Below are 25,249 nucleotides of genomic sequence, written 5' to 3'. Positions count from 1 at the left end.
CATTTTTGGGTCCAAATGTAAAAATTGCTGCTTTCAAATAATAAAAAAAAAAGAACAACAAAACCAGAATAAATGGCTTTGATAGGGACGCTGTGCATAACGAAATATCAGTGCACTGATGTTCTACAAACATACGAGCACCTTTCAGTGAGTCAGAGAGACCAAATAAAGGCCCTCGATGAGGACAACTGGTCACAAGACAGACTAAATTAGAGCCATGAGACAGGCCGGCTAAGTGGATAGGGACCAGCTCTCAAGTGATCCTTAATGCCCACATTACCGAAGCTTTAACGTCATTTAAACAGCACTAAACTGAAACATGGAGACCATTTAAGAGACGGTCTCCCACAGTACAAAACACCAAGAGACACATCCAACTTCACAGTGACATCTTTACACAAAGACAGAGCACAACTGTGTCTCCCCCTCCTGTAGAGCCTACTGTCCATCTTATCAGCTCCACTTACTGTATAGCTGCACTCTGTAGTTCTACAGTTACAGACTGTAGTCCATCTGTTTCTCTGATACTCTGTTACCCTGTTCTTCAGTGGTCAGGACCCCCATGGACCCTCACAGAGCAGGTACTGTTCATACACAGCAGGGCTGCTGGAGTTATTAAACATCTCAGTGTCACTGCTGGACTGAGAATAGTCCACCAACCAAAAATATCCAGTCGGCAGCGTCTTGTGGGCAGCGTCTTGTGGGCAGCGTCTTGTGGGCAGCGTCTTGTGGGCAGCGTCTTGTGGGCAGCGTCATGCCACCACCACATCAGTGTTACTGCAGTGCTGAGAATGATCCACCACCCTAATAGTACCTGTTCTGTGAGGGTCCATGGGGGTCCTGACCACTGAAGAACAGGGTAACAGAGTATCAGAGAAACAGATGGACTACAGTCTGTAACTGTAGAACTACAAAGAGCAGCTATACAGTAAGAGGAGCTGATAAAATGGACAACGAGCGCAGAAACAAGGAGGTGGTCAGAACGTTGCACCTGATCAGTGTATTTCCACCAGGGAGAGAAGAAAAAGCCATCTATGGATTTTTTTCTCAGTATCAGGCAGCAGTATGCCAAAACACTGACTTAGTATCTCAAAATTATGACTTATTTTCTCAAAGTGCTTCAGTTTCTCACAGTATTGACTACATATCTGAAATAATCAACACCACTCCAGAGTAAGTCATTAGAATGAGATATGAGGTAATTATTATGACATCTAAGTGATTTTAATATACTAGATCAAACAACTGAGAAAATAAGTTATTTTGAGTTGCAGTGTCAAACCTTTGAGAAAATAAGTCATTATTTTCAGGATGCTAAGCCAATGTTACGGGAAAATCAATGATTATTTCAATCTACCAAGCTAAAAATGGGACTGCTGCCAGAAACAGACAAGAAAAACAGATGGAGCCAATTTTTCCTCCTCTTTACAGTGAGAATGGGCTACATAAACATAAACTTCAACTTTCATTTAACTTCATAACTTTCAACTATATTTGTCTCATATATGTGTGATAAGTGACACTGTTGGATAGACTGTTATTATCATGGTAGTAAGTTTGTTATTGTTTTAAGAGAGATTTCTTTCTCAATGTTCTGTAAAGTGGCAGCTCCAAAAGAAGGCATTTGTAGGCGGACTGTAGACAGATCAATTCACCAGCCGAATGAACCAGTCTGAATGGGGGAGAATGTTCTAGAGGCGACCAACGTCGACAATCGGGTACAACACAAACTCAACGGATTAGTTAGCGGACGATGAGTAAGTAAACATCTTAAAGTGTGCTCAACAGAAGAATGTACGCTGCAGGGCTCTAGATGATTGTAGCCAATGTCAAACTGTGTTTGTAACAAAGAGGCTCTTCACCTCAACACTCATGCTCGTAATAAACAGGCGGAGCAGTTCCCGTCACTGTGGTCCTCGAAAACATCCTGAGACGAAATGGAAATGGAAACATCAACCAATCGCAAGTGGGTGAGGGACAGTTCACTGAGGGAAGAGCGTCCAAACAACCTTCTTGAAGTGACCTCCTCTTTCTTCTCCCTTCACCACTCGCAGATGTTCTGAAAGACACAGCTGGACTCGGGCTTCACTTGAAGAATTAACAGACCTCAAAATAGCCTCACGTTTACTGTCCTCTTCAAAAAGCAGGGACAACTGGACAGATGATCACAAAGAAAGGCATTTGAACCAAAGGCCTCATCAAGCCCATGTATAAATATGAACAGGACTGTTTACGTTACACTGTCAGCATATTCGAGAACACGTTTGCGAACATTTTCAAAAGTCAGCCGACTCAGCTGTGCACTGCTGCTATGACGACTCGTCGTGGCTGGGCTGTGCAGTGTTGTTACTGGGCAGCAGCGGCGGCTGAGAGGGGACGACGATCTTGTACGGCACGGACTCTTTGGCCAGCATCTTCCTCGTGGCACTGACCAGGCGGGAGTAGTTGTCGGGGTTGTACTCGGAGGCCGGGTGGCGGGTGCGCAGCAGGGGCAGGCTGTCCCTCTCCCCGCGGGACAGGAAGAGGGGTGGGCGGCGCAGGTTCTCTCCATCCTTCAGGGAGTCGGGCAGGGCTTTGCGCTTGCTCTCGGGCAGCAGCATGATGCACAGCACCGAGAGCACAGCGAAGGAGGCGAACACAACGTGGTGCAGAAAGTAGCCGCTGTTATTCTGCAGCTCCATCACAGAGGAGGCTGCCATGCCCACAGAGCCAGCGGCCATGACCAGACCCAGAGCTCCACCGCTGAGAGACGGTCAGAGAGACAAGCAGTCATAATTACAGCAGCTTGGAATGATCAGATTAAGACTTGATTTAATATTGATTTACGCTATAGGTTGTTTACATAAAGGAAACTAAAGGTTCTCTCTGTAAGCGGTCCATCAAGTAATCTTTACTCAAATAACTGTTTGAAATTTTGTGTGTTCTGCAGTTACAGAAGTTCTTTCTCCGCCACTGCTATGGGTGGGCAATACGGCCAAAATAGAAGATCATGATACTTGGAGACCTTTTCACAATTGCCTCATACACCAAACTTAGATTTCTCAAAAATTCTAAGTTGAAACCAACACAATGCATCTTAAATCTCATCCGTCTATCTAATATTTCACATTATGACATTGCCGTACTATTGGACATTACAATTACAATAATCTCATAAGGAAACTTCCTTAAATATCTTTTTTTGCAGTGCAGCAAACTGATAGTTAAAAAATGTAACACTATTTGGATGGTGCACCATAGATGCTTTGTAAATGCTCAGTCTGTCTTTTTAAGGAACATTCAACTAAATTTTTTTTGTATTGTTTTATTAAATCTAACCCTAAACCTACCCACAATGTTGGTGATAATTAATTGAATATAACCTTAAAGTTTGTTAATGATTTACAACATCTTTAAGGGCCATCCAAATAAAGTGTGACCAAAACTAGTCAGAAACTACAGACTATAAGAGTTTAAGACTAGAAGTGCTATTAGGGCTGTGTGATGTCATCTGTTTTTGTATACCGCGATATTACGTTTCAGGTTTAGCAATGTATTTGAAAAATAATAAGCATTACATCTATGATCTGTGATATAAATGTCCATCAACTAGCTACCGCTATAGCTTTTTAAATTCTACTTAGGGCACTCATGCTCCAGGACCATTTACTGGGTTAATTCAGACTGGTGTGAAAGAACCAAAAACCATAGATTTCCTAAGCTTCCACTTTAAAACAGAATTTTAAAATTTATAATACTTTTTAATTTCATTTTTTTGCCATTTTAAGATAAGAAAACAGAACTAAAGTGTGCAATCCATTAAACTATGTCAAGGTTATAAGACTTAGCATAGAGTTGCAGCACTCAGAAATAATGAGTTCATTAACTTTATTAATGCTAACTTACATATTATATATATAGGATATAGGATATATAGGATATGGTGATATATTTAGAAAATATCATCATATAGAATTGTATCAACATCACGCAGCCCTATGTACAGCTTTGTTTATTTATCATTTTACCATGCTGCACTAAATCTAAAGAAACAGCACTAATTGTACTCTCTTTGTAATGAAACATGTAGCTGGTCAGTGTTCTGTAAGTAGTGATGCTATTCATGACATACGCAGAACGTAATATCTGATGTAATCTATCATGATAGGAATAAAACATCATCATATTGCCCACCTCTATCACTGGCTATTTCATCTTTTATGATCAAACAAAACAGGACAAGCCATATCAGCCCCAGGTGGGTGTTACAATCTACCAAAATGACCATGTGAAATGTTTAAGGGTCGCTTTTGGAACAAAACCTACATCTCCAAAATCGCAACTTCACGGGAGGAAGGAAAAGCACGACTGACTTGCAATAAAAGTGAATGTAACCATTTTCAGGAGGGCATTTATTGATGTTGATATCATCCCATCATTGCAACCATAAAATTATCGTCACTCAAGAGCGTAGCCGCCACTTACCGCACAACGGTGGGCATGATTTCACTGGCGAAGAACACACTGAGCATAGCCAGAGCCTGAGAGGCGAGCAGCCCCAGCACTGAGAGCACCAGCACCAGCCCCCCACGCAGATCTGACAGGTTAGAGGACAAACAGGGAAACGTCAGTTTCAAATAAGAAAATACCTGCATATTATTAATATATTTACTGTTCTGTTTGATATGAAAGGCCTGGGGTCCCTTATATAAAACACTGAGTGAATTTTAGCCTTAATTTTTCACTTTTTCCCCGAGACGAATCTGACGATTGAAAGAGAATTCAAAGAGAACTTTGGTGACGGATGCGTCTTCAGAGGATGTGCATGACTTATGCACAATTGCCATTAAACACAATATGGACAAAAGTATTGGGACACACCTCTTAATCACTGAATTCTGGTGTTGCATTCAGTCTCATTGCCACAGGTGTATAAAATCAAGGTCCTAGCCACTCACATTTGAGAAAGAATGGGTCGTTCTAAAGATCTCACTGAATTCGAGTGTGGTGCTGTAATAAGATGTCACTGTTGCAACAAGTTGCAACCCTCCTGGATGTTCCATCATCAACTGTGAGTGGTATTATTGAAAAGTGGAAGCTTTTGGGAGCCACAGCAACTCAGCCATGAAGTGTCAGACCACAAAGTTACAGAGCAGGTCACCGAGTGCTGAGGGCATAATGCATAAAAGTCACCAACACTCTGCTGATCAATAACTGCAGAGTTCAAACCTCCTCTGGCTTCAACATCAGCACAGAAACTGTGCGCCAGGAGCTTCATGGCAGGGTTTCCATGGCCGAGCAGCTGCATGCAAGCCTTACATCACTAAGCACAATGCCATGTGTCAGATAGAGTGGTGTAAAGCACCGCCACTGGACTCTGGAGCAGTGGAAACGTACTCTGTGGAGTACTCTGTCAGTCTGATGGACGAGTCTGGGTTTGGTGAATGCCAGGAAAAGGTTACCTGCCTGACTGTACTGTGCCGAGTGTAAAGTTTGGCGGAGGAGGGATAATGATACGGCGTTGTTTTTCAGGGGTTGGTCTAGAACCCTTAGTTCATTAGCATAATGTTGAGTTTAAATTTGAGGCCTAAACATCGAGCCAGACCTTTTTTTGAGCCTGTGTGTGTGACGTTAATGCTTAATGTTGTACAATGTGGTGTGACAAACTCCCGAACTGCTGCCTCTGACTTTAAAATGATTATTTCAGGCTTTACAGCGCGACTAGTCACTTCACTCAGTAATGACACTTTTTCAATTTCAAATATTTTTGTTAATTTTAACTAAAATATTTAATCTTTCATTTAGGCTTATTCTAGGTCTAGAAGTCTCCCCCCCCACCCATTGTATTAACAATTAACAGAAATACATGAATTATGTTGTTAGGTGCCTAGTAAGCAGTATCTGTTTCAATGTCTAAGGGTGCTTACACTGCGTGAGGGCCAGCAACAGCAGTGAGGACAGGCCTGTGACGATGGCAGCCAGCAGCAGGATGCCCCTGCGCCCAACACGGTCCACGAACACACAGAGGAACACACAGGCCAAGGCTCCGGTCAGGGTGCGCAGGAAGTAGCCAAAGTAGAACTGCGGTGAGTATATGTGGAGGTTTCTGGTGAAGCAGTATTGGATCCCTGTTCCAATGAAGCTGAGGAGCAGGTAAAGGACATTACAAACAGGTAAACAACCTGGTGAACATACAGACTGGGCGAAAGTCGGAGACCACCTTTAATTTATTACATTTCCAGTAAAAAAAATCAGTAGTATCAGTTTTTCAGTGGTCAATGTGTCACTCTCACTTTATTCCAGCTTCCGTTCTTTTCAGGAGACTCATGTTCAGTTCCTCAAAGAATCTCCAAGGCTCAGTCTGAGAAGCTGGTTGATGATTTTCTAATCAATCAAATCCATTCAGTGGTGCTGAGGTCTGGGCTCTGGGGCGGTCAGTCCATCATTCAGCGTCTTTGTTTGATGTGTCCGTCTCCTTTTCTCAGTGAAGTTCTTCTTGGTCAGCTACGCATCCTTTCAGACCCACAGCACTGAGTGGTCTTCTCACAGTGGAAGGATGGACAGAAACACCTGTGGGTGTTTTCAGATCTGAAGCAGCTTGATGTTCTCCTCTCTCTCAGAGATCAAAGCTTTAAGTGCTGCTTATCTGATGGCAGTTTTGGGGTTGACCAGCTCTTCCAGGTGGTTGTTAGGAGACACATTTTCTCTGTAGCATTTAATAATTTTTTGAACTTCAGTTTGTTTTTTTGCTTATTTTCTTTTAACTCTCCTGTTCCTTACAGAAGTGGATATTTTGTATCTAATCTCCTCAGAAACATATCTATTTGTACTTAATGGTGGTTTTAACTGGGAATTAAATAAATAAAGGGTGGTCTCTGCCTACTGCACAGTGCTGTACTCGGTGCATGAAAAATTCCAGCTTATAATGATCACGAGCGAGTCGATACTGACAGTAGAGTGATGTTTAAGCACATTCAAACAATAAGCCTACTTACACACATCTGGAGGTTTTCCAGATGCTGAGCTCACGCATTAAAGCCCTGGACTTTCTAAAATTATCTGCGCTTTTTAAACCAAGGCACACTTCAGTATATTAATGTAGTGTTTCTATGGCAACTCACAGGGTAAATGCCAAGATGAGGCAGTTCCTCCAGATAACTCTGGTGTGCCGTAGCTCGAGGGCATGATGGTACTGTGGCTGGGGGTCTTCTGGGAAAGCCACATCAATCTCTGCAAAATGTCAGTTGATAATGGGGGGGGGTTAATAAAGAGTACAGATTTTAAAAAGTGGTGGGGAAAATTGCAATTTTATGGACTAGGATTGCAGCGGCTCCCTCATCCAACACTGTTTCAGTGGTAAACTTATCTAGCCTGCATTCCTGACGGCATTTACATCCTTAGGCAGAGCTGAGGTCAAATCTTTCTATTTAAACTTCCTAAATGGACTGTTTCACCGTCCCTGCCGGAGCCGGATTTGGACTAATGAAATTTCTGCCAGCAATTTGGAAAATTTTACTGCAGGAAAAAGCACAGCTAACAACGTACAGCGCCGTCTTAGCAGCTGCAGATACTGCTGTATTAGATAACAGACAACTCTCTCTCTCTCTCTCTCTCTCTCTCTCTCTCTCTTTCACACACACTCTCTCTCTCTCTCTCTCTCTCTCTTTCACACACACACACACACACACACACTCTCTCTCTCTCCGTCTCTCTCTCTCTCTCTCTCTCTTTCACACACTCTCTCTCTCTCTTTCACACACACTCTCTCTCTCTCTTTCACACACACTCTCTCTCTCTCTCTCTCTTTCACACACTCTCTCTCTCTCTCACACTCTCTCTCTCTCTCTCTTTCACACACACACTCTCTCTTTCACACACACACTCTCTCTCTCTTTCACACACACACTCTCTCTCTTTCACACACACACTCTCTCTCTCTCTCTCTCTCTTTCACACACACACTCTCTCTCTCTCTCTCTCTCTTTCACACACTCTCTCTCTCTCTTTCACACACACACTCTCTCTCTCTCTCTCTCTCTTTCACACACTCTCTCTCTCTCTTTCACACACACTCTCTCTCACACACACACTCTCTCTCTCTTTCACACACACACACTCTCTCTCTCTCTCTCTCTTTCACACACACACACTCTCTCTCTCTTTCACACACACACACACTCTCTCTCTCTCTCTTTCACACACACTCTCTCTTTCACACACACTCTCTCTTTCACACACACTCTCTCTTTCACACACACTCTCTTTTACACACACACACTCTCTCTCTCTCTCTTTCACACACTCTCTCTCTCTCTCTCTTTCACACACTCTCACTCTCTCTCTCTCTCTCTTTCACACACACTCACACTCTCTCTCTCTTTCAGAGTGTTCTAAACATTCAATCCACATCTGACAGGCAGCAATACGTGAATTTGGGAAAGACACACTGTGGCCTCCCTCTGGAGGGATGATCTGTCTGTTTTTTTTGTTCAGCAAATCAAAGCCACAAATGTGGAAGCTGATCACACTCTGGATCAACGCTTTCAGTGATCATGCTCACATTCCACCTGACTGCATGAAAAGGTGTAATTGAAAGGTTTCATTATAAAACACATTGTAGATTAGAATTAAACTTGTCCTGATGTGCAATTTTGGGAGTATTTTTTTTTTTGCAAACAAGAAATATCAGTGCTATATTATGACTAATATCATGACTAATATCTTCTTCATTAGAGAAATAAAAATGTGATTTCCGTTAAAGCTCTGGACCATTTTTATGAAGAATCTTCAGACTCTTCTTTTTAGCTGTGTTTTTATGAATTTTGCTTTGTTTATTTTCTGTAAAGCACCCTGAGTTGATGTCATGAAAAGTGTGATATAAATCAAATGTATTATTATTATTATTAATTATTATTATTATTATTATTATTATTATTATTACTATTAAATTAGGGCAGCACGGTGGCGTGGTGGGTAGCGCTGTCGCCTCACAGCAAGGATGGTCTGGTTTCGATTCCCCTGCCGGGTGACGATTCCTCCTACAGTCCAAAGACATGCGGTCAGGCCAAATGGACTTGCTAAATTGCCCCTGTGTGTGAGTGACTGTCTGTGTCTGTCTGTCTGCCCTGCGATGGACTGGCGACCTGTCCAGGGTGTATCCTGCCTTCCGCCCGATGACCGCTGGGATAGGCTCCAGCACCCCCCCCCCGCGACCCTGACGGAGAAGTGGCTTAGAAAATGGATGGATGGATGGACGGACTATAATTGTTATTATTAAATTTAAATTATTATTATTATTATTATTATTATTATTATTAAATCAGTAACTTTCTTTTCCGTTGTAAAAAGCGCTATACAAATAAATTTGATTTGATTTGATTTGATTTGATAACCGCAACCAGGGGCGTTGGATCTCTTTCACTGGCTGTGTTTACATGCAAGCTGTTTGCCAATCCAAATGAATTCATTCCAATCATAGATAAAACCTGAGGCGTTTATATTCTCACTCTAATCAACAATATGATGGAAAAACTGTTTTACATGCTCACTACAAGGAATCCGATCCTAAATTAAGCGTGTGAGTAGAGAACCGCCTAGTGTAGACGTTACCATGACAGCGAACATCACATGAGTCCACTCAGAGTGAGATGAGCTGCAGTGATCAGTGATTCTGTTTTTAACTGCTTTTAAATGACGTCAGACTCAGGAGAACGTCCCTCACGTGTCCTTATTAAAGAAGGCCGAGAGGAAGACGTCGTGATCTGAGACACATAAGCTGGACGTCCGTCCCACCGCCGTCTTTTAAAGATCAGAGCATGAACTTCGTCTCCTCTGCAGACCAGTTTCTGCTCCGCCTTGTTGAACGGTATGAACTCTCACTGTGACGCGACGCACATGCAGAACGGACTTAAACTTTCCGATAGGGAATGTAATCAGATACAGACGTTTACACGGATATTATTCTTCTGTTTAATGGATTATTTACAGGATTACCCACCTCGTTCATTTGGATAGAAACTGTAGTCCGAATGGCCTCGACCAGACTAGTCTTTTCTGATTGAGGTGTTTACATGAACGTATTCTATTCCGATTGAGCTATTAGTCAGATTATCAACAGATTATTATGATGCATGTAAATGTGGCTATGGAGTAAATCAAATTAATCCCGCACCCCTCGACGACACCTTCAAATGAATTCTCTTTAAATCCGTTCCTTTTATTGACCAGGGTATATTTTGGTGTTTCCATCTGAATTTACATGAACAAATCGTAAGGCAAATTATTCAGTAACTGCATGAAATAAATGTAATTTTCTATTTTATTTATTTATTTTGTAAAAGCTCCCCTCAAATTACCAGAACATGTGTTTTATGATCTCCATATTTCACTATATACTTACAATTCACTGCTGAAAGCCCAAAAATCTGCGCCACTCTTTGTGTTGTTTTCTAAAAGTGATGTTTCCAGAGCAGATCACTGAAGAGACGCCGTCTGTTTATAGTTTAGAGCCCAGATTTGGGGAAAAACGGGTCGACTTTCAGTAGAAAAACAAAGTTCAGCTTCTTTTATTATAAGGGTTTAAAATGACATCACCGTCTATTAGACTGGAGAGAACAGCTACAGCCTCACACGACGCCCAGCTTCTGAATGGAGCTTATGAAATAAGAACGTTATGAAGAACATGACGAAGTGTGATTTGGAACCACCGGTGGTCTCAAGGAGTTGAAGAGGTTAAAGAGTATCCTAGCTAAAGCTAAGACCATTCTCTACAGACTCTCTGGCTAGGTGTACATTCATGTACATTCCTTTCCACTGACAATCTTCAAAGCACAATCTGATCGGAAGCAGTAGGAGCCATCACACCCAACCAGATCTCAGTTTAATAGACCAAAGCTAGAATTTCCTCTCAGACATCCTTGTGAAGCTCCAACTCCTCAAAGACTGAAGAGCTGAATCAGGCATGTAAAATCAAAGGATTCCCTGAGCAACGTGCACTGCGGTGTTCCCTCCCAGACAGAACAGGCTCTGTACCTGTCAGAAGGGTCTCAGCTGGGTAGATCTCATCTCTCATACATGTTCCATTGCGGATGGAGAACAACTGAAGGCATCTCTTAGCCTGAGGAATCTGAGACGTGGCCAGAAGCCAACGAGGAGACTCCGGGAACACAGACGCCCAGCTGGTAAAACAAACATACAAACGTACAATTCATTCAATACAGACAGACAGACAGACACGTATTTCACAAGAGTTTCCACACAGATACATTTGTATGCAAAAGTTTGAGCACCTTGCTCAAATGGCATTTTATTGATTTTTTGAGAGAAAATAAAGTTAACAGTTCCGCTACAGAGAACACAGTCAAAAAACACTTTTTCTGCTAATTTTAATGCAAAATTTCTAGGTATTTGCTAAGTTTAACATATTGGGGGGGGAAGTAAACATGAAATACAAAACATGCTTTCACGTTTAGACAAGCCACTTTTTATATTTTATTTTTCCCACCCAATATGTTACATTTAGCAAACAAACAGTAATTAAAATGTAGTAAAATGTGTAGTGTCTTCTCTGTAGAGCATGCTGCTGGATGACGGAACAAAACCTTGTACCTCCAGTTTTTGTCATAATTTAAAGTGTCTGGTGTCCTTTACGTTGTGTGTAAATTTCATGATAAACAGACCAAAGTAAACAGCCCCAAATGATGTGGGAAAATATCTGGTTCCATTGACTTGCATTAATACTAAAGTATGTTTTTTTCTTTCTCCTTTAAATGGACTATTTTTGGAGATATGAGGTTTTGATCTGACAGCAGCGATGTGCTTAACTTACTTCCACTTATACAAATCAACAAAACCAAGGGCGCCCAAACTTTTGCATGCGACTTGGTGCCGAGGGCTGGACAGGGAATGCTCCCGGGCCATGGTGGGGTTCAATTTTCAGGCCCAGTCATCATCGCCCGCCTAGTGACTCAGTCACACTGCTGAACGGTGTAATATTGTGTTCGTGTGCTGTGGATCTGAAATGGCTGACTGACCACCAGTAAGATAGCAGCAGCAGGAGAGGCAGCGTAGTGACAGCCTGAAGCACCGGCCAGTCACCGCACAACACCGCCAGGCCTGGCAACAGCAGCTCAGCAAAGACAGCAAAGAAGCCGCTAACCATGGAGACCATCAGCCTGTGAGAAGGATCACACAGCTCCAAACCTGTAGCAGCAAACAGAACGAGAGCGAAACTCAAGACCAGGGTCATTTGAAACTGTGCTGGACGTCCTTCTTGGAGATTAAAAAATGCCTGGGAGCTCAAACACAGCAAAAGAAAATTCAAATAAAAGCAAATAATAAAGGAAAAAGAGGAATTTCCACTGATTTTTACAAAATTTCCGTTTAATTGTTGAGATGTAAAGTAATTCTGAGTGTTGTGATCACTGTTGAGTGGTTTATTGACTTCACAGTGGTGGTAATAGAAACCAGGGGTCACCATGTCTACAACATAAAAGTAGATGTTTTATTTACTATGCAAAACCACCAATCTTAACATAAAGTGATAAAATAAAGGATTATCTTATCTTATCTTATCTGAAAAACAGTAAAACAGTTCTAAATCTAAACACAGTAAGTTTCCTCTGGGGGACTATTTTGCCCATCATCATCATCATCTTGCATCAGACAGTGAATTCATACCCACTTCATCTAATAACTTCCTGTGAGGGAGCTTTAAGAAGCATTAAATGCTTCGGACGTCTGGTTCCTATCACCGCCACATTGAGCTGTCACTCATTTTTCAGCCGTTAAGGTGACGACTTCCTTCAATGAATCAAAATCTCTGCATAATGGAATTATTAAGACGTAAAACCATTCTGAGTGGTTTGGGCGTCCTGGAAAAACTTCAGAACAGAGTCAGAACAGTTCACAGAAAGTTATTACATGAAATGGTCATTAATCCACTGCCTGAGGTCTGAAACACTGTTTTATGATACTTTGGAGAGTTTTTGTGCTAAAATGCACATTTTTCAATCCATTCTAGGTGGGGAGAAACATGCAGGGCTCTGTGAGGCAAATTAGTCCTAGAAGAAAAGTTATCTTCCTGATTTACCACTATTTTACTATTATTAACATTACATGTAAAACTCTGAAGACACGTGAAGGTTCTCTGGTAGTTTTGGATAGTTAATAAAACGTCTATATGCGCGTTGCAGTCATGGTGATCCCTGGTTCCCATCACCACCACTGTAAAGAAATCTGAGTCTCTACAAATTAACCATCTCACACCAAACCACTCTGAATGACTCTGTTTACATCTTAACCACTTTATCATGCAGAAAGCCTGAGAAATGGGTGGAATTCCCCTTTAAGTGAAGGACATTTTCAAATCCGTGAATAACACAACGCAAAGTTACATGGCAGAGTGGACACTACTGGCTGGTCTACAGGGTGATCTAGAAGATGTTTGCAGGTCTCAGTGAAAACATGTAAAGCTATGTGAAATTCCTCAAAGACCGGACTGAATGACCTCAGTTCTAGTGGTGGAATGTATGACTCTTTCTAGTACCCTATAGAAAGAACCGGAAAACGAGAGCTCACTTCCTCCTGGCTCTCTCCATCCTACTATTGTTCTGAAAAGCTGGCTATGCATCAGTGAACCTGAAGCTTTTCATCTGTCAAACGTCATTCTTTCCATTCTTTTCTACCTGGACTGAATTGTGTGTGACCTCCGAGGAATCTCATGCTTACTTTGAGAGTGCATGTGTTGAGGCTCCTCCCGATCCCCGTAACATCCTGCACCACTCACGCCCCGGCATCTCAGAGACCCCCACACAACACAGATGGCACAGTTCTCTGTTTGTACGAAAGCGCTGTACAAAGTGTTCCCTCAGCAGTTTTTCTCTCAGTGAGTTAACAATCATCCACACGCACAAACAGTCCTATACAACAATCACAGGAAGGCCAGGATGAGAAACATTGGCTTCCCTCGGTGGAAAAACCAGAGAGGAACCTGCCCGGGCCTGGTGGATGGCCTAGTTAAGCACCAGCTTAGACTCTTATTTCACCCTCACATTCTAGACAGTGAGAGAAACAGAGAGACTAAAGAGGGGGTGGGGGTTGGGGGGGGGGGGTCCTGTGAACTCCTGACCTTTATGGTTCTGAAGAGTGATGAAAAAGAGACGGTCAGGGGCCGCTGTAGTTTTATATACCATGCTATATATATTATATTCAGTGGTTGAGATGTAAACAGAGTCATTCAGAGTGGTTTGGTATGAGATGGTTGATTGTAGAGACTCGGATTTCTTCACAGTGGTGGTGATAGGAACCAGAGGGCACCATGACTGCAACACACATATAGACGTTTTTATTTTACTATCCAGAACCGCCAGTGAACCTACACGAGTCTCCTGAGTTTTACATATGTATGGAATGTTGATTAAGGAAAATAGTGGAATTTCTAAAAGTTTGTTTAAAGACTATTATGTCTCATAACACCCTGCAGTACATTTTCACCATGAATGGATATAATTTAGGCAAAAAAAAAACAAAAAAAAAAAAACATTTTAGGTCAAAAGCTTAAATCAAATCCATCATGAAGCATCAGCAGTGTATTCATATTAAACTCTTGAGATGTTTGGTTCCTATCAGTTCTGGATCAGTTAGGCCCAGTTAAGCCTCAGTTTTCTGTGTTCACGTCTAGGGTCAGGCCGTCCCAGTTTTTGTTGATATAGAGGGGTAGCCATAACACTTTGCCCTACATGGCCCTCCAAATGGAGGTTTTTCAGAATACCACTCAAGGGAATTATGAGGGAAAAAAAGGAAGTGACCAAATAAAAACCCACAAATGTGAGAATTTTCTCTGCTAAGAACGTACGATAGTCATTGAATTATCTAAGTCAATGTGATTTCAATGTATTATGGTCATTTTTTCCATGACTAGCATAAAAAATTGCTAGTAGTGCTGACGTCTCTGTAGCTAGCTAGCTAAATTTCATGTTCCACCTCAAGCAGAGCAGCAGTTACATTCTGGCACCTCAGGCATCAGAAATGCTGCACCATTTAATGCGGAACAGGGAAATTTGAACAAGAATCTGGAGGATCTCTGACTTCAGCTTCATATCACTGAAGAATTGGGTGGGGGGGGGGGTGATAATAAATAATTGCCCCCCTCTTTGAAGGCGTATGAACCCTAAATGTAACTAAAGCCCAGCAGTGAGGAGCTGAACTTTCCCCTCCTCTGCTGTCCCTGCAGACGGACAGGGTCGCCTACAGAGCGGCGCTGGTAGCTGTTAATGAAGTGATGCTCTTTATTTGAGGGCCCATTTCATAGAGAAGATTTCAACCACTACCCTTTGTAACTCAGTTCTAAGGGGCAAGATGACACTCAAAAACGAGGGATAGGAGTAAAAATAAGAAATGTGATTGTGCCTGAGTTACTCTAGAACAGAGCATTTCACATTAATCCACTCTGAATGACTTTTTTTACATCTTAATAACTACATCAGGTGGAAATGTAGTTCTGCAGAGCATCATGCAGCAGAGTGAGCTTTTCCAGTCAATCTGCCAACGCGGCCAAGAGCACTATGCCAAAGCAAGTTAGGAAAACTATTGATCTGGGGAAAAAAAAGTCACTGAATTGGCAAAGATGTAGAAAAATGACTTTGCAGGCCTGAAGCATGATTGTGGTATATGGACTTGATTTGGTCACCTCACATTTGGCCATTAGTTACTGTCCAATTCAAGTTGTCTCGCATATACTGGAAAGGCTCTGGCAGGAAGACCAGCCTATGAGTCCACTGTGGGCTCACTGTGTCATGGTTATAAGTAACAGTGGGCTCAGTGAGATATATATAGAAAGCCAGTGGTAACTCACACCTGAGCACTGTCAGTCAACGTGTCTGCACCTTCTGTGTACAGAAGGGAACCCCCAGAAAACAGGAAAAGGTGGTTTCCGTAGCTCAGGCCTGCCATCGTTAAGTAAGATTCCTAATAACTCTTAATGCGAATTCCTGGTTTCTTCTTCAAAACACAAACAAACGTCTTATCTGCAATGCGTGATGGAAGTCAGGATGTGGCAGATAAACAGGCTCTTCCTAGTCTGCGTGGCCCTCTTGGTGACTGACTGAAACGCTTTCCACAAACAGATACCTTCCTCGAAATGCGCATGGAGATCTTTAAAATATCTGTCCTCATTCCAGTCACACATTCACATGATCTCTCAGCGTTACATAAGTGACGGGCTGCGAGTGAAAGGAACATTAAGACACACACAGGCACAGTGTGCTCAGAGTCGTCCACTGCTTGGCACAAATGAGGCGGCAAAGGTCTGACTACCTTGTGTACTGTAGATAGAAACTCGGTCTCGGGGTTCTTGTTTGTTTACCGACGTGATAAAGAGGTCACAGGGTGAAATAAGGTCACATGACGGCGCAGTGAGGAGGACTCACGGGCGATGTAGGACGACAGAAAGACTCCGGCGAGCACGGTGCCGTGGCACAGGCGAAGGAGCTGGAAGGCGGCAGGGCTGCTGGACAGGCATACGGCCACTCCCAGCAGGCCTGAGAGAGAGACGGACAGCAGAAGAGCCCGTCGTCGGCCTAACCTAAGAAGAAGAAAAAAGAAAAAAAAAATATATATATACACACACACACACACACACACACACACACACACACACACACACACACACACACAAAATCAACATGACATAAGGACGGTGAGATAAAGGGAAACGTTAATGTTTCTTAAAAACAAAACAAGCAAACAAAGCTCAGTTACCGGTTTTCATTACTCATGCTAAACAGTGACCATCAGCCTTCGTTCAAACTCGCTCAGAATCAGAACATAATCCTGGTCAGGTGTCAAGATAAATTCCAATAAAAACTAGAAAAGTGGATTTACTGAAGAAAATGCAGAGCGACTGCGCAGCTTAAGTGATTCCCCAGGATTGTCAGGGTGCTGCCAGATGGTTGTTGCATTATTTGAGGTTGTTGCTAGGCGGTTGTTCAGGCATCCAAGGTAGTTGCTTAATAGTACTAATAGTTTTTCTAATGTTTTTTTTATGTAAATAACCTTTAAATTGAATGGTCTCTCCGTTATAGTTGCTAGGGTGTTACTCGGCGGCTGCCTTAGTATTTCAGGTGGTTGTTATGGTGTGGCTGGGCAAGGTGGTTTCTAAGGTGTTGCTACGGCACTTAGACAGTTGCTTGAGTGTTCTTAAGCATTTCATATGTTGCCATTGTCTCTCCAGTGGTTGCTAGGAGGTTACTGTGGTGCTTCAGGGTGTTGCTAGGTGGTTGCTATGGTGCCTGACATGGTTGCTATAGTGGTCTTAAGCGGATCATATGTTGCCATTGTCTCTCTTGTGGTTGCTAGGGGGTTACTGTGGTGTTTCAGGGTGTTGCTAGGTGGTTGCTATGGTACCCTACATGGGGGCTAGAGTGTTCTTAAGCATTTCATATCTTGCCATTGTCTCTCCAGTGGTTGCTAGGGCATTGCTGTGGTGTTTCAGGGTGGTGTTAGGTGGTTGCTATGGTAGTGGAGGTGATTACTATGGTATTTCTCATGGCTGCTAAGGGTTGCTGGTTGCGATGGTGTTCCAGGGGGTTGCTAGTGTACTTGCATCAATCCTAACATAAATGGACTGTACAACCTTTTGCACAACCATTCTTGAGAGTCCCACCGTTCATTTCTGTTATTTTGATTTTGGCTGATCTGTCTTGCAGTTTTATGAGGTAAATAACAACAAGCACTTGCAATGCATTTGAATGCAGCTACACCTGAACCAACATGATCAAACCGGTGACCTTCCGGTCACAGCGCTGGTTCCCTATCCTCCAGCCCACGACTGCCCCTGTCTTCTGTCTTATAATAATCTATAACACTGTGCAGCTTCCTGTGGTATACCCCAGTAACAGTCTAAACTTACTATAAGACTCTTAAAGGAAACCTGTAGTGTTATTATAGATGTTTCATCAGGTGCACAATACACAACATAATCTACAAACAACATAACATTCACTTACTTCACACAACATACCCTAGTTTCTGAACCACAGAGGCATTTTTGATAGAGCTGCTCTTTACAATGAAAGCCCCTGAATGTGAAACGAAAGTAAACAGGACAGTTTATGAAGGCTCACCAATCACAAACAGCACCAAGGAGAATGTATCCCAGGATCCAGCCGGTCATGAAGCAGATGTGCTGGAGAGGAACTTTCCAGTAGTTCCCGCAAACCAAGTTCCACTGTTGACACAAGAACAGAAAGGCACACAGATTAAGCACATGAAGACACACTCACAAGACGGTTCTTGGACCTGTATGGATCTGTTTACCTGCTAAACTTCAGGTGTACAAACAGGCTGTTGAGTAAACACAGTGAGAACAGTTACAGCATGTCCAGGGGTCAATCACAGTTTGAGGAAGCTCTGGCTCTGCTGTGTGCCACTCATACATTACAGCTCATAATCATGTTTCTCAATAAGACATTGTGCTTTTAAGGGGGAATTCCACAAGTTTTTACATTTTTCTACATAATTGAGTCAATAAAAATAAAAAACAGCAATTCACAATAGTTTCAACTTATGCAAGTCAGACTGTTCACAGCGGTGGTGATAGGAACCAGACGTCTGAAGAGTTTAATGTTCCCTCTAAAAGCTCCTTCACAGGGTATGTGGAGGTGTTTTGAGGCAAAACAGTCTCCAAAGAAAACTTTCTTTCAGATTTTTATAACTATAATTAATATTCCATAAAGAAAAACCTCATAAGGTTTGTGTAGGTTCACTGGTGGCTTTGGATAGTGTGTGTGTTAGCTGTGTGTGTGTTGTAGTCATGGCGACCCTTGGTTCCTATCACCACCACTGTAGAAGAATATGTCCAAGTTTTACTCTATAATGATCCACTTCATATCAAACCACTTTGAATGACTTTGTTCACAACTCAGTGACTGAACTAAGCAAAAATTCTGGAAAATTGGTGGAATTTTTAAAATACAGTGAATGAGTGGCAGAAAACGAGAGAGTACATAGCAGCTTACTATGGCAACAATGACTGAACAGAATACTCTTAAACCAGAATGGAACACAAAAAAATTGGAAATAATTAAACCATTAAAGATATGAAAGCCATTCAAAACGGTTTGAACTTACTAACTCAGAACTATTCACAGTGATGGTGATGATAACCAGACGTCTGAAGAGTTCAAGTAACCCTCTACAAGTAACCTACATGTCGTCACTATTCAATGAAATACAAGTATCTCCAAAATAGCAACTTTACAGGAGAGGGCAAAAACACTCTTACCTTTCAATGCAAGTCAATGCAAAGAGATCTTGTTCCGAGTTATTTTAGAGCATTTCTATTGGTCCATTCTTTATGAAATATTTACATAACATAAAGGACAGCTGGTGTGTTGAAATGATGTAGAAAAATAAAAATCATCAAAAATGGAGATACTCCATGGAGATACTCTATGGAGATTTCCAAAAAATGGAAATCTGAGTCAGCGTAAGTTTTTGTACAGTGAACTATTTCACCTCAAACCACTGTTTACATCTCAACCACTAAATTATGCAGAAATGCTGAAAAGTCAGTGGAGGAATCTCTCATTAAGAAGTGAGCAGAATTGTAGAACAAGCCTGTTGCTTGTACAAGTGCCTACAAGCACATCAGCCACACCACCTGCATCAAAAAAAGGCTGTATCAACATCAAACTCAACATCTGCGCCAAGATCAAATGACATGCCGGGTGCAGTGTGTTCACCTCCACTAGTGATTAGCTCACAGAATCTGCAGACTACCATAATTACATTACTATCAATGTAAGGTCATCGTCTTCAGGCTGCCTCACCCCTCCCCCCCAACAAACCGCCTCCCTCCAATCCAGAATATTGTCTTGGAAAATCTACCTCAACACAACACTGACTAAAGCCCACAGACGTCACACAGTGGGAAACACGGCACTGGAGTCAAGGCTTCAGGAAGAAATTAATTGGAGGCTACAGCCTTCCTGTGGAACAGCCTGACCACTCCTCATCCAGTCGCTCTGCTGCAAGGACTTTCCCGAGCACCAGAACAGGGGGTAACAAAGCTTCTGATCAGACTGTTGTAGTGCTGGTCGATATGATAATATATTGTTATAGTGATAAATTCCCTCACAATAGGTTTTTATGAGCATTTCGAGGAAAGAACACGGCAATGAAACACGCATTTGTTCAAAGAGAGAATAATTAGTCCTGTTTAACTGGATTTGGAGCAGCAAAGAAAGTGAAGCACAGAGTAAGAATCACAGCACTGATAGTTTTAATGATATTTTTATGTAAATAGCCTTTTAATCAAGTGATCTCTAAGGCACAGCTGCTAAAGTGTTACTAACCGGTTGCTATAGTGTTTCAGGTGGTTGCTAGGGTGTGGCTAAGCAGTTGCTATGTTATCCCAGGTTGGTTTCTAAGATGTTCCTAGGCCAGGGGTCAGCAACATGTGGCTCTTTTACTCCCCTGTTGTGGCTCCACAGCTGAATCAGATCAGTAGGTAATAATAAAATAATCCTCCTCTACAGTAAAATAAAGCTCTGCTGATCCTTCAACACAGTTTAACAGTAAATGCTCTTAAACGCTGGAGTTAATGTAGAACTGCTGATTCACCCTTTAACCCTGAAGATCAGCGCAGACGGCTGGTCACCATAGCAACACAGACGACAGTCTCGCCCAGCTAGCAGCTCACGAAATGGCAAAGAGAGAGATTTAAGACGAACGTCGATAATTTGGAGACAAATGGACTTATTTGTGTTTATAGTCACTCCCGCTGGTTTAACGATATGTTTAATCTGCAATGAGAGACTGATGAACACTAAAAAGTCACAAAGTTGAAGTCAGTTCCTTGTTAGAATTTTCTCGTTCCACCTTAAACAGCGCAGCAGTTCCATTCTGGTGCCTCAGATGCCATTTAAATTAACATACTGAGACATATTTACAGCCAAGATGGTAAAACGTTACTTCAATAAAATAGGCATAAAATTGAGGCTCCCAACGTTGATTGGTTTTTATTGAAAAGACAAAACAGCTCTTCTTAACATTTGGGTTGTAACCAAGGTGGTTGATCTAGCATCATAGATGGCTGCCAGGGTGTTCCTAAGCAGTTCATATGCTGCTATGGTGTCTCAGATGATTGCTATGGCGTTGCTAGGGAGTTGCTATGGCGTTGCTAGGGAGTTGCTGTGGTCTCGCCCATGGTGGCTAGGGGTTTACTTGGTGGTTGCTATGTTATTCCAGGTGGTTGCTAGGGAATTGCTTGTGTTACTGTGGTGTTGATGTTGTCCGTACAGCCGGAGGAGGTTCAGACTGAGACCTCGTACAATTACATAATAAACTTTATGCTCATTTAAACCGTTTATAGTTCACTGCATTGATCTGTAATGATTTACAAGTGAAATAAATCATTTTGAAATCAAATGAATCTTTTTAAATCACCCTGTATTACTGAGAGGAACTGTGTTTTGTTGTGTTACAGTAGCATTTTAAATATCACCCAATATTAAACCCTTGAAAATCCAAATCATACCATAGCAAAGCCCACAGTTCACTCATTTAAATATGAACAGACTTTTAATAACCTGTTTATTCGGTCTGGGTCCTAAGCTCTGGCAGGCCCTCAGGGGATCCTCTGCCCAGTGTTTGCAAACTGGGATGGGCCTCTCTGGGTCTATGAATAGTGATGACATCCACCCGTTTCTAATGTCGTTATTCAGGAATTCTGCAGATTAGGAATCTACACTCTTAAAAAATGACAGAGCTTCAACGGTTCTTTAGTAAAGAAAATGGTTCTGTACAGAACCATGGACATTCAAAGAACCCTTTGCATGATTAAAGGGTTCTTTGCATCATTAAGACGTCTTCAGACGGATGGAAAGTGTGCTGTATATGAAAAAGGCTTGTAACAAAAGAATACCCCTTTTTTGGAGGCTATATAGAACCCTTTTCAAAAACGTTCTATATAGAACCATTATTGCACAACTCTTTAATCATGCAAAGGGTTCTTTGAGTGTTCATGTTTGTGTTTAGAACCAATTTCTTTACTAACTAACTCTTGAAGAACCACTTTTTGAAAGTGTAGGTCTTGTGTATTAACCTATATAATCGCTGTTGGCGGAAGAAAACCTCTCCAAAACGGTGACTTTACAGGAGAAGGAAAAAAACGACTTTACTTTTAATGGAAGTCAGTGGAACCAGACTTTTTTCCCTCCCAAGTCACTTTGGGCTGTTGCTTTTGGTCCATTCATGAACTTTACACACAATGTAAAGGACAACAGGTGTTTTCAAATTGTGTCGAAAACTGAAAAACACCAAAAATGGAGATGCGAGTTCAGCGATATACACACTACCATTTCAATCATTTCAAAAAGAATCACTTTAAAAAGTACAGAGGCAGCAGCTCAGCCCTGTTCTGGTATCAATAAAGGTATGTGATCCTGTTAGAAGCACACAGACAGTATCGGAACCGAGACTGAAATTTTTTTAACTTTTTACAGATGGCAAATCATTTTTTTTTTTTCAGAGTTATACAATCAGAGTTATACAATCTCCAGTCGGGATCGCTTGGACGACGTCCATACGCTTTCTGGAGTATCTGAGGAATTCTCATACGTTTCCACGTCTGGAAATGCCACTTTTTACATGCTGCACTTTGCAGACATTCCATAGAGTCTTAAAGCAGAATTCCACCGATTTTTCAAAAATTCTGCACAACTCAATCACTGAGACTGAACCAAATCCATTCAGAGCGGTCTGGTGTGAAAAGGTGTGAGGTGAAATGGTAGAGAACCTCACTGACTCAGATTTTCTTTACCGTCTTTACAATATAGCATTTTGTTTACTATCCAAAACCACCAGTGAACACAGATGTGTCTTCTGACGCATCTATATACCATCATCACATTTATATGCAATGTTGATGAAGGTAAAAATGATATAAATAAAGATAATAAAGTCCTCTTTGGGGATTGTTTGGCCATTAATGGATCTAAAAAGAGGTTTTAGGATAAAATATTAAGGTAAAATGATTGTGGAGCAGCGTCTCAGGCACCAGGCAGTACATATCACTTTCATTTCATGTAACAAATGTACAATAAATACTGCAGACGTGTGGTTCCCATCACCACCACTGAGTCAGCGAGTTGGTCTAGAACACCAGAGCGCCCTGCATGACTGTTCACAGCTTAATGATTTAATCACAGATATTTTGGAAAATCGGTGCAATTCCCTTTTAATTCTCTGAGAACATCAGTAGAGCACTCAGCATGAACAGGACACCAAATGATCTGCTGGGTGACCACAATTAGGAGACACTTTCAGACAGTGAGCAAGAGGGGATTCCTGTGGACCACCAGGTTCAGGTTGCACTCACTCAGTGACACTGACCCCCTCGGGGTCCAGGGGAAATCCCTACAAACACACAGGCAGCACAGCACGCACTGACCTCGGTGACGAAGTTGCTCTGAAGCCCGGCTGGTTTGGAATACTGCCATCCTCGGGTACACGGCACCACCTCTCTGTGGACCTTCTCGGTGAAGTTGGTGAGGTTCGTCGGGTACCTGTACAGCTCACAGTGGCTCAGTCCAGAGCCGTTCACCCAGGGGATGGTGAGGTTGAGATACGCCTGTCTGGAGAAGTTACTGAAGAGGAGCGTCGAGGGAAGCAGCGAAGGGTCTGGCTTGCAGTGATACGACTCGGGAACCAGCGTGAAGAACACGTCGCAGAAGAGGTTCAGCGACACGGCGAAGTTGGGGAACCAGCTGAAGACCGTGACCACGCGGTTGTATCGTCCGAAACCTCCGATCTGCGGGTAAACCTTGGCTTCAAACTCCATATTCAGTCAGAGAGCGCGTCTCCAGCAGCTCATACTCACAAGCAGCGAGCCGTTCTACTGCGCTGCAGCCCCGCCCACGTGCGCTACGATTGGCTAAAAGTTCAGTCCACGAGCTCAAGGACGCCAAAAGCCCCGCCCTCAGATACTGCAGATCAGTTCATCCTAAAATACACATTGGTAGTAATTCATACTCAGATACTGGGTAGCAGTTCATACTAAGATACATGTTGGTAGTAATTCATGCTCAGATACTGGGTAGCAGTTCATCCTAAGATACACATTGGTAGTAATTCATACTCAGATACTGGGTAGCAGTTCATACTAAGATACATGTTGGTAGTAATTCATACTCAGATACTGGGTAGCAGTTCATACTAAGATACATGTTGTTAGTAATTCATACTCAGATACTGGGTAGCAGTTCATACTAAGATACATGTTGGTAGTAATTCATACTCAGATACTGGGTAGCAGTTCATCCTAAGATACATGTTGGTAGTAATTCATACTCAGATACTGGGTAGCAGTTCATCCTAAGATACATGTTGGTAGTAATTCATACTCAGATACTGGGTAGCAGTTCATACTAAGATACACATTGGTAGTAATTCATACTCAGATACTGGGTAGCAGTTCATTCTAAGATACACATTGGTAGTAATTCATACTCAGATACTGGGTAGCAGTTCATACTAAGATACATGTTGGTAGTAATTCATACTCAGATACTGGGTAGCAGTTCATCCTAAGATACACATTGGTAGTAATTCATACTCAGATACTGGGTAGCAGTTCATCCTAAGATACATGTTGGTAGTAATTCATACTCAGATACTGGGTAGCAGTTCATACTAAGATACATGTTGGTAGTAATTCATACTCAGATACTGGGTAGCAGTTCATCCTAAGATACATGTTGGTAGTAATTCATACTCAGATACTGGGTAGCAGTTCATCCTAAGATACATGTTGGTAGTAATTCATACTCAGATACTGGGTAGCAGTTCATACTAAGATACATGTTGGTAGTAATTCATACTCAGATACTGGGTAGCAGTTCATCCTAAGATACATGTTGGTAGTAATTCATACTCAGATACTGGGTAGCAGTTCATCCTAAGATACATGTTGGTAGTAATTCATACTCAGATACTGGGTAGCAGTTCATACTAAGATACATGTTGGTAGTAATTCATACTCAGATACTGGGTAGCAGTTCATCCTAAGATACATGTTGGTAGTAATTCATACTCAGATACTGGGTAGCAGTTCATACTAAGATACATGTTGGTAGTAATTCATACTCAGATACTGGGTAGCAGTTCATCCTAAGATACACATTGGTAGTAATTCATACTCAGATACTGGGTAGCAGTTCATACTAAGATACATGTTGGTAGTAATTCATACTCAGATACTGGGTAGCAG

General features: G+C 42.0%; 1 protein-coding gene across 1 annotated transcript; it reads right to left on the bottom strand.

The window, feature by feature from the left end:
- Positions 1-946: 946 nt before the first annotated feature.
- Positions 947-23,877, bottom strand: slc22a31 (solute carrier family 22 member 31). The gene is made up of 9 exons (XM_017721645.2): positions 23,432-23,877; positions 18,102-18,205; positions 16,407-16,561; positions 12,012-12,180; positions 11,011-11,156; positions 7,101-7,209; positions 5,907-6,121; positions 4,465-4,576; positions 947-2,742 (listed from the first exon to the last, which is right to left on the bottom strand). The coding sequence occupies exons 1-9, from the start codon at positions 23,819-23,821 to the stop codon at positions 2,310-2,312; spliced, it is 1,833 nt and encodes a 610-aa protein (XP_017577134.1). The 5' UTR covers positions 23,822-23,877; the 3' UTR covers positions 947-2,309.
- Positions 23,878-25,249: the final 1,372 nt, after the last annotated feature.

This window comes from Pygocentrus nattereri, chromosome 25 (assembly GCF_015220715.1).
Source record: "Pygocentrus nattereri isolate fPygNat1 chromosome 25, fPygNat1.pri, whole genome shotgun sequence".
Taxonomy (NCBI): domain Eukaryota; kingdom Metazoa; phylum Chordata; class Actinopteri; order Characiformes; family Serrasalmidae; genus Pygocentrus; species Pygocentrus nattereri.
This window is presented reverse-complemented; position numbering and strand designations above follow the sequence as displayed.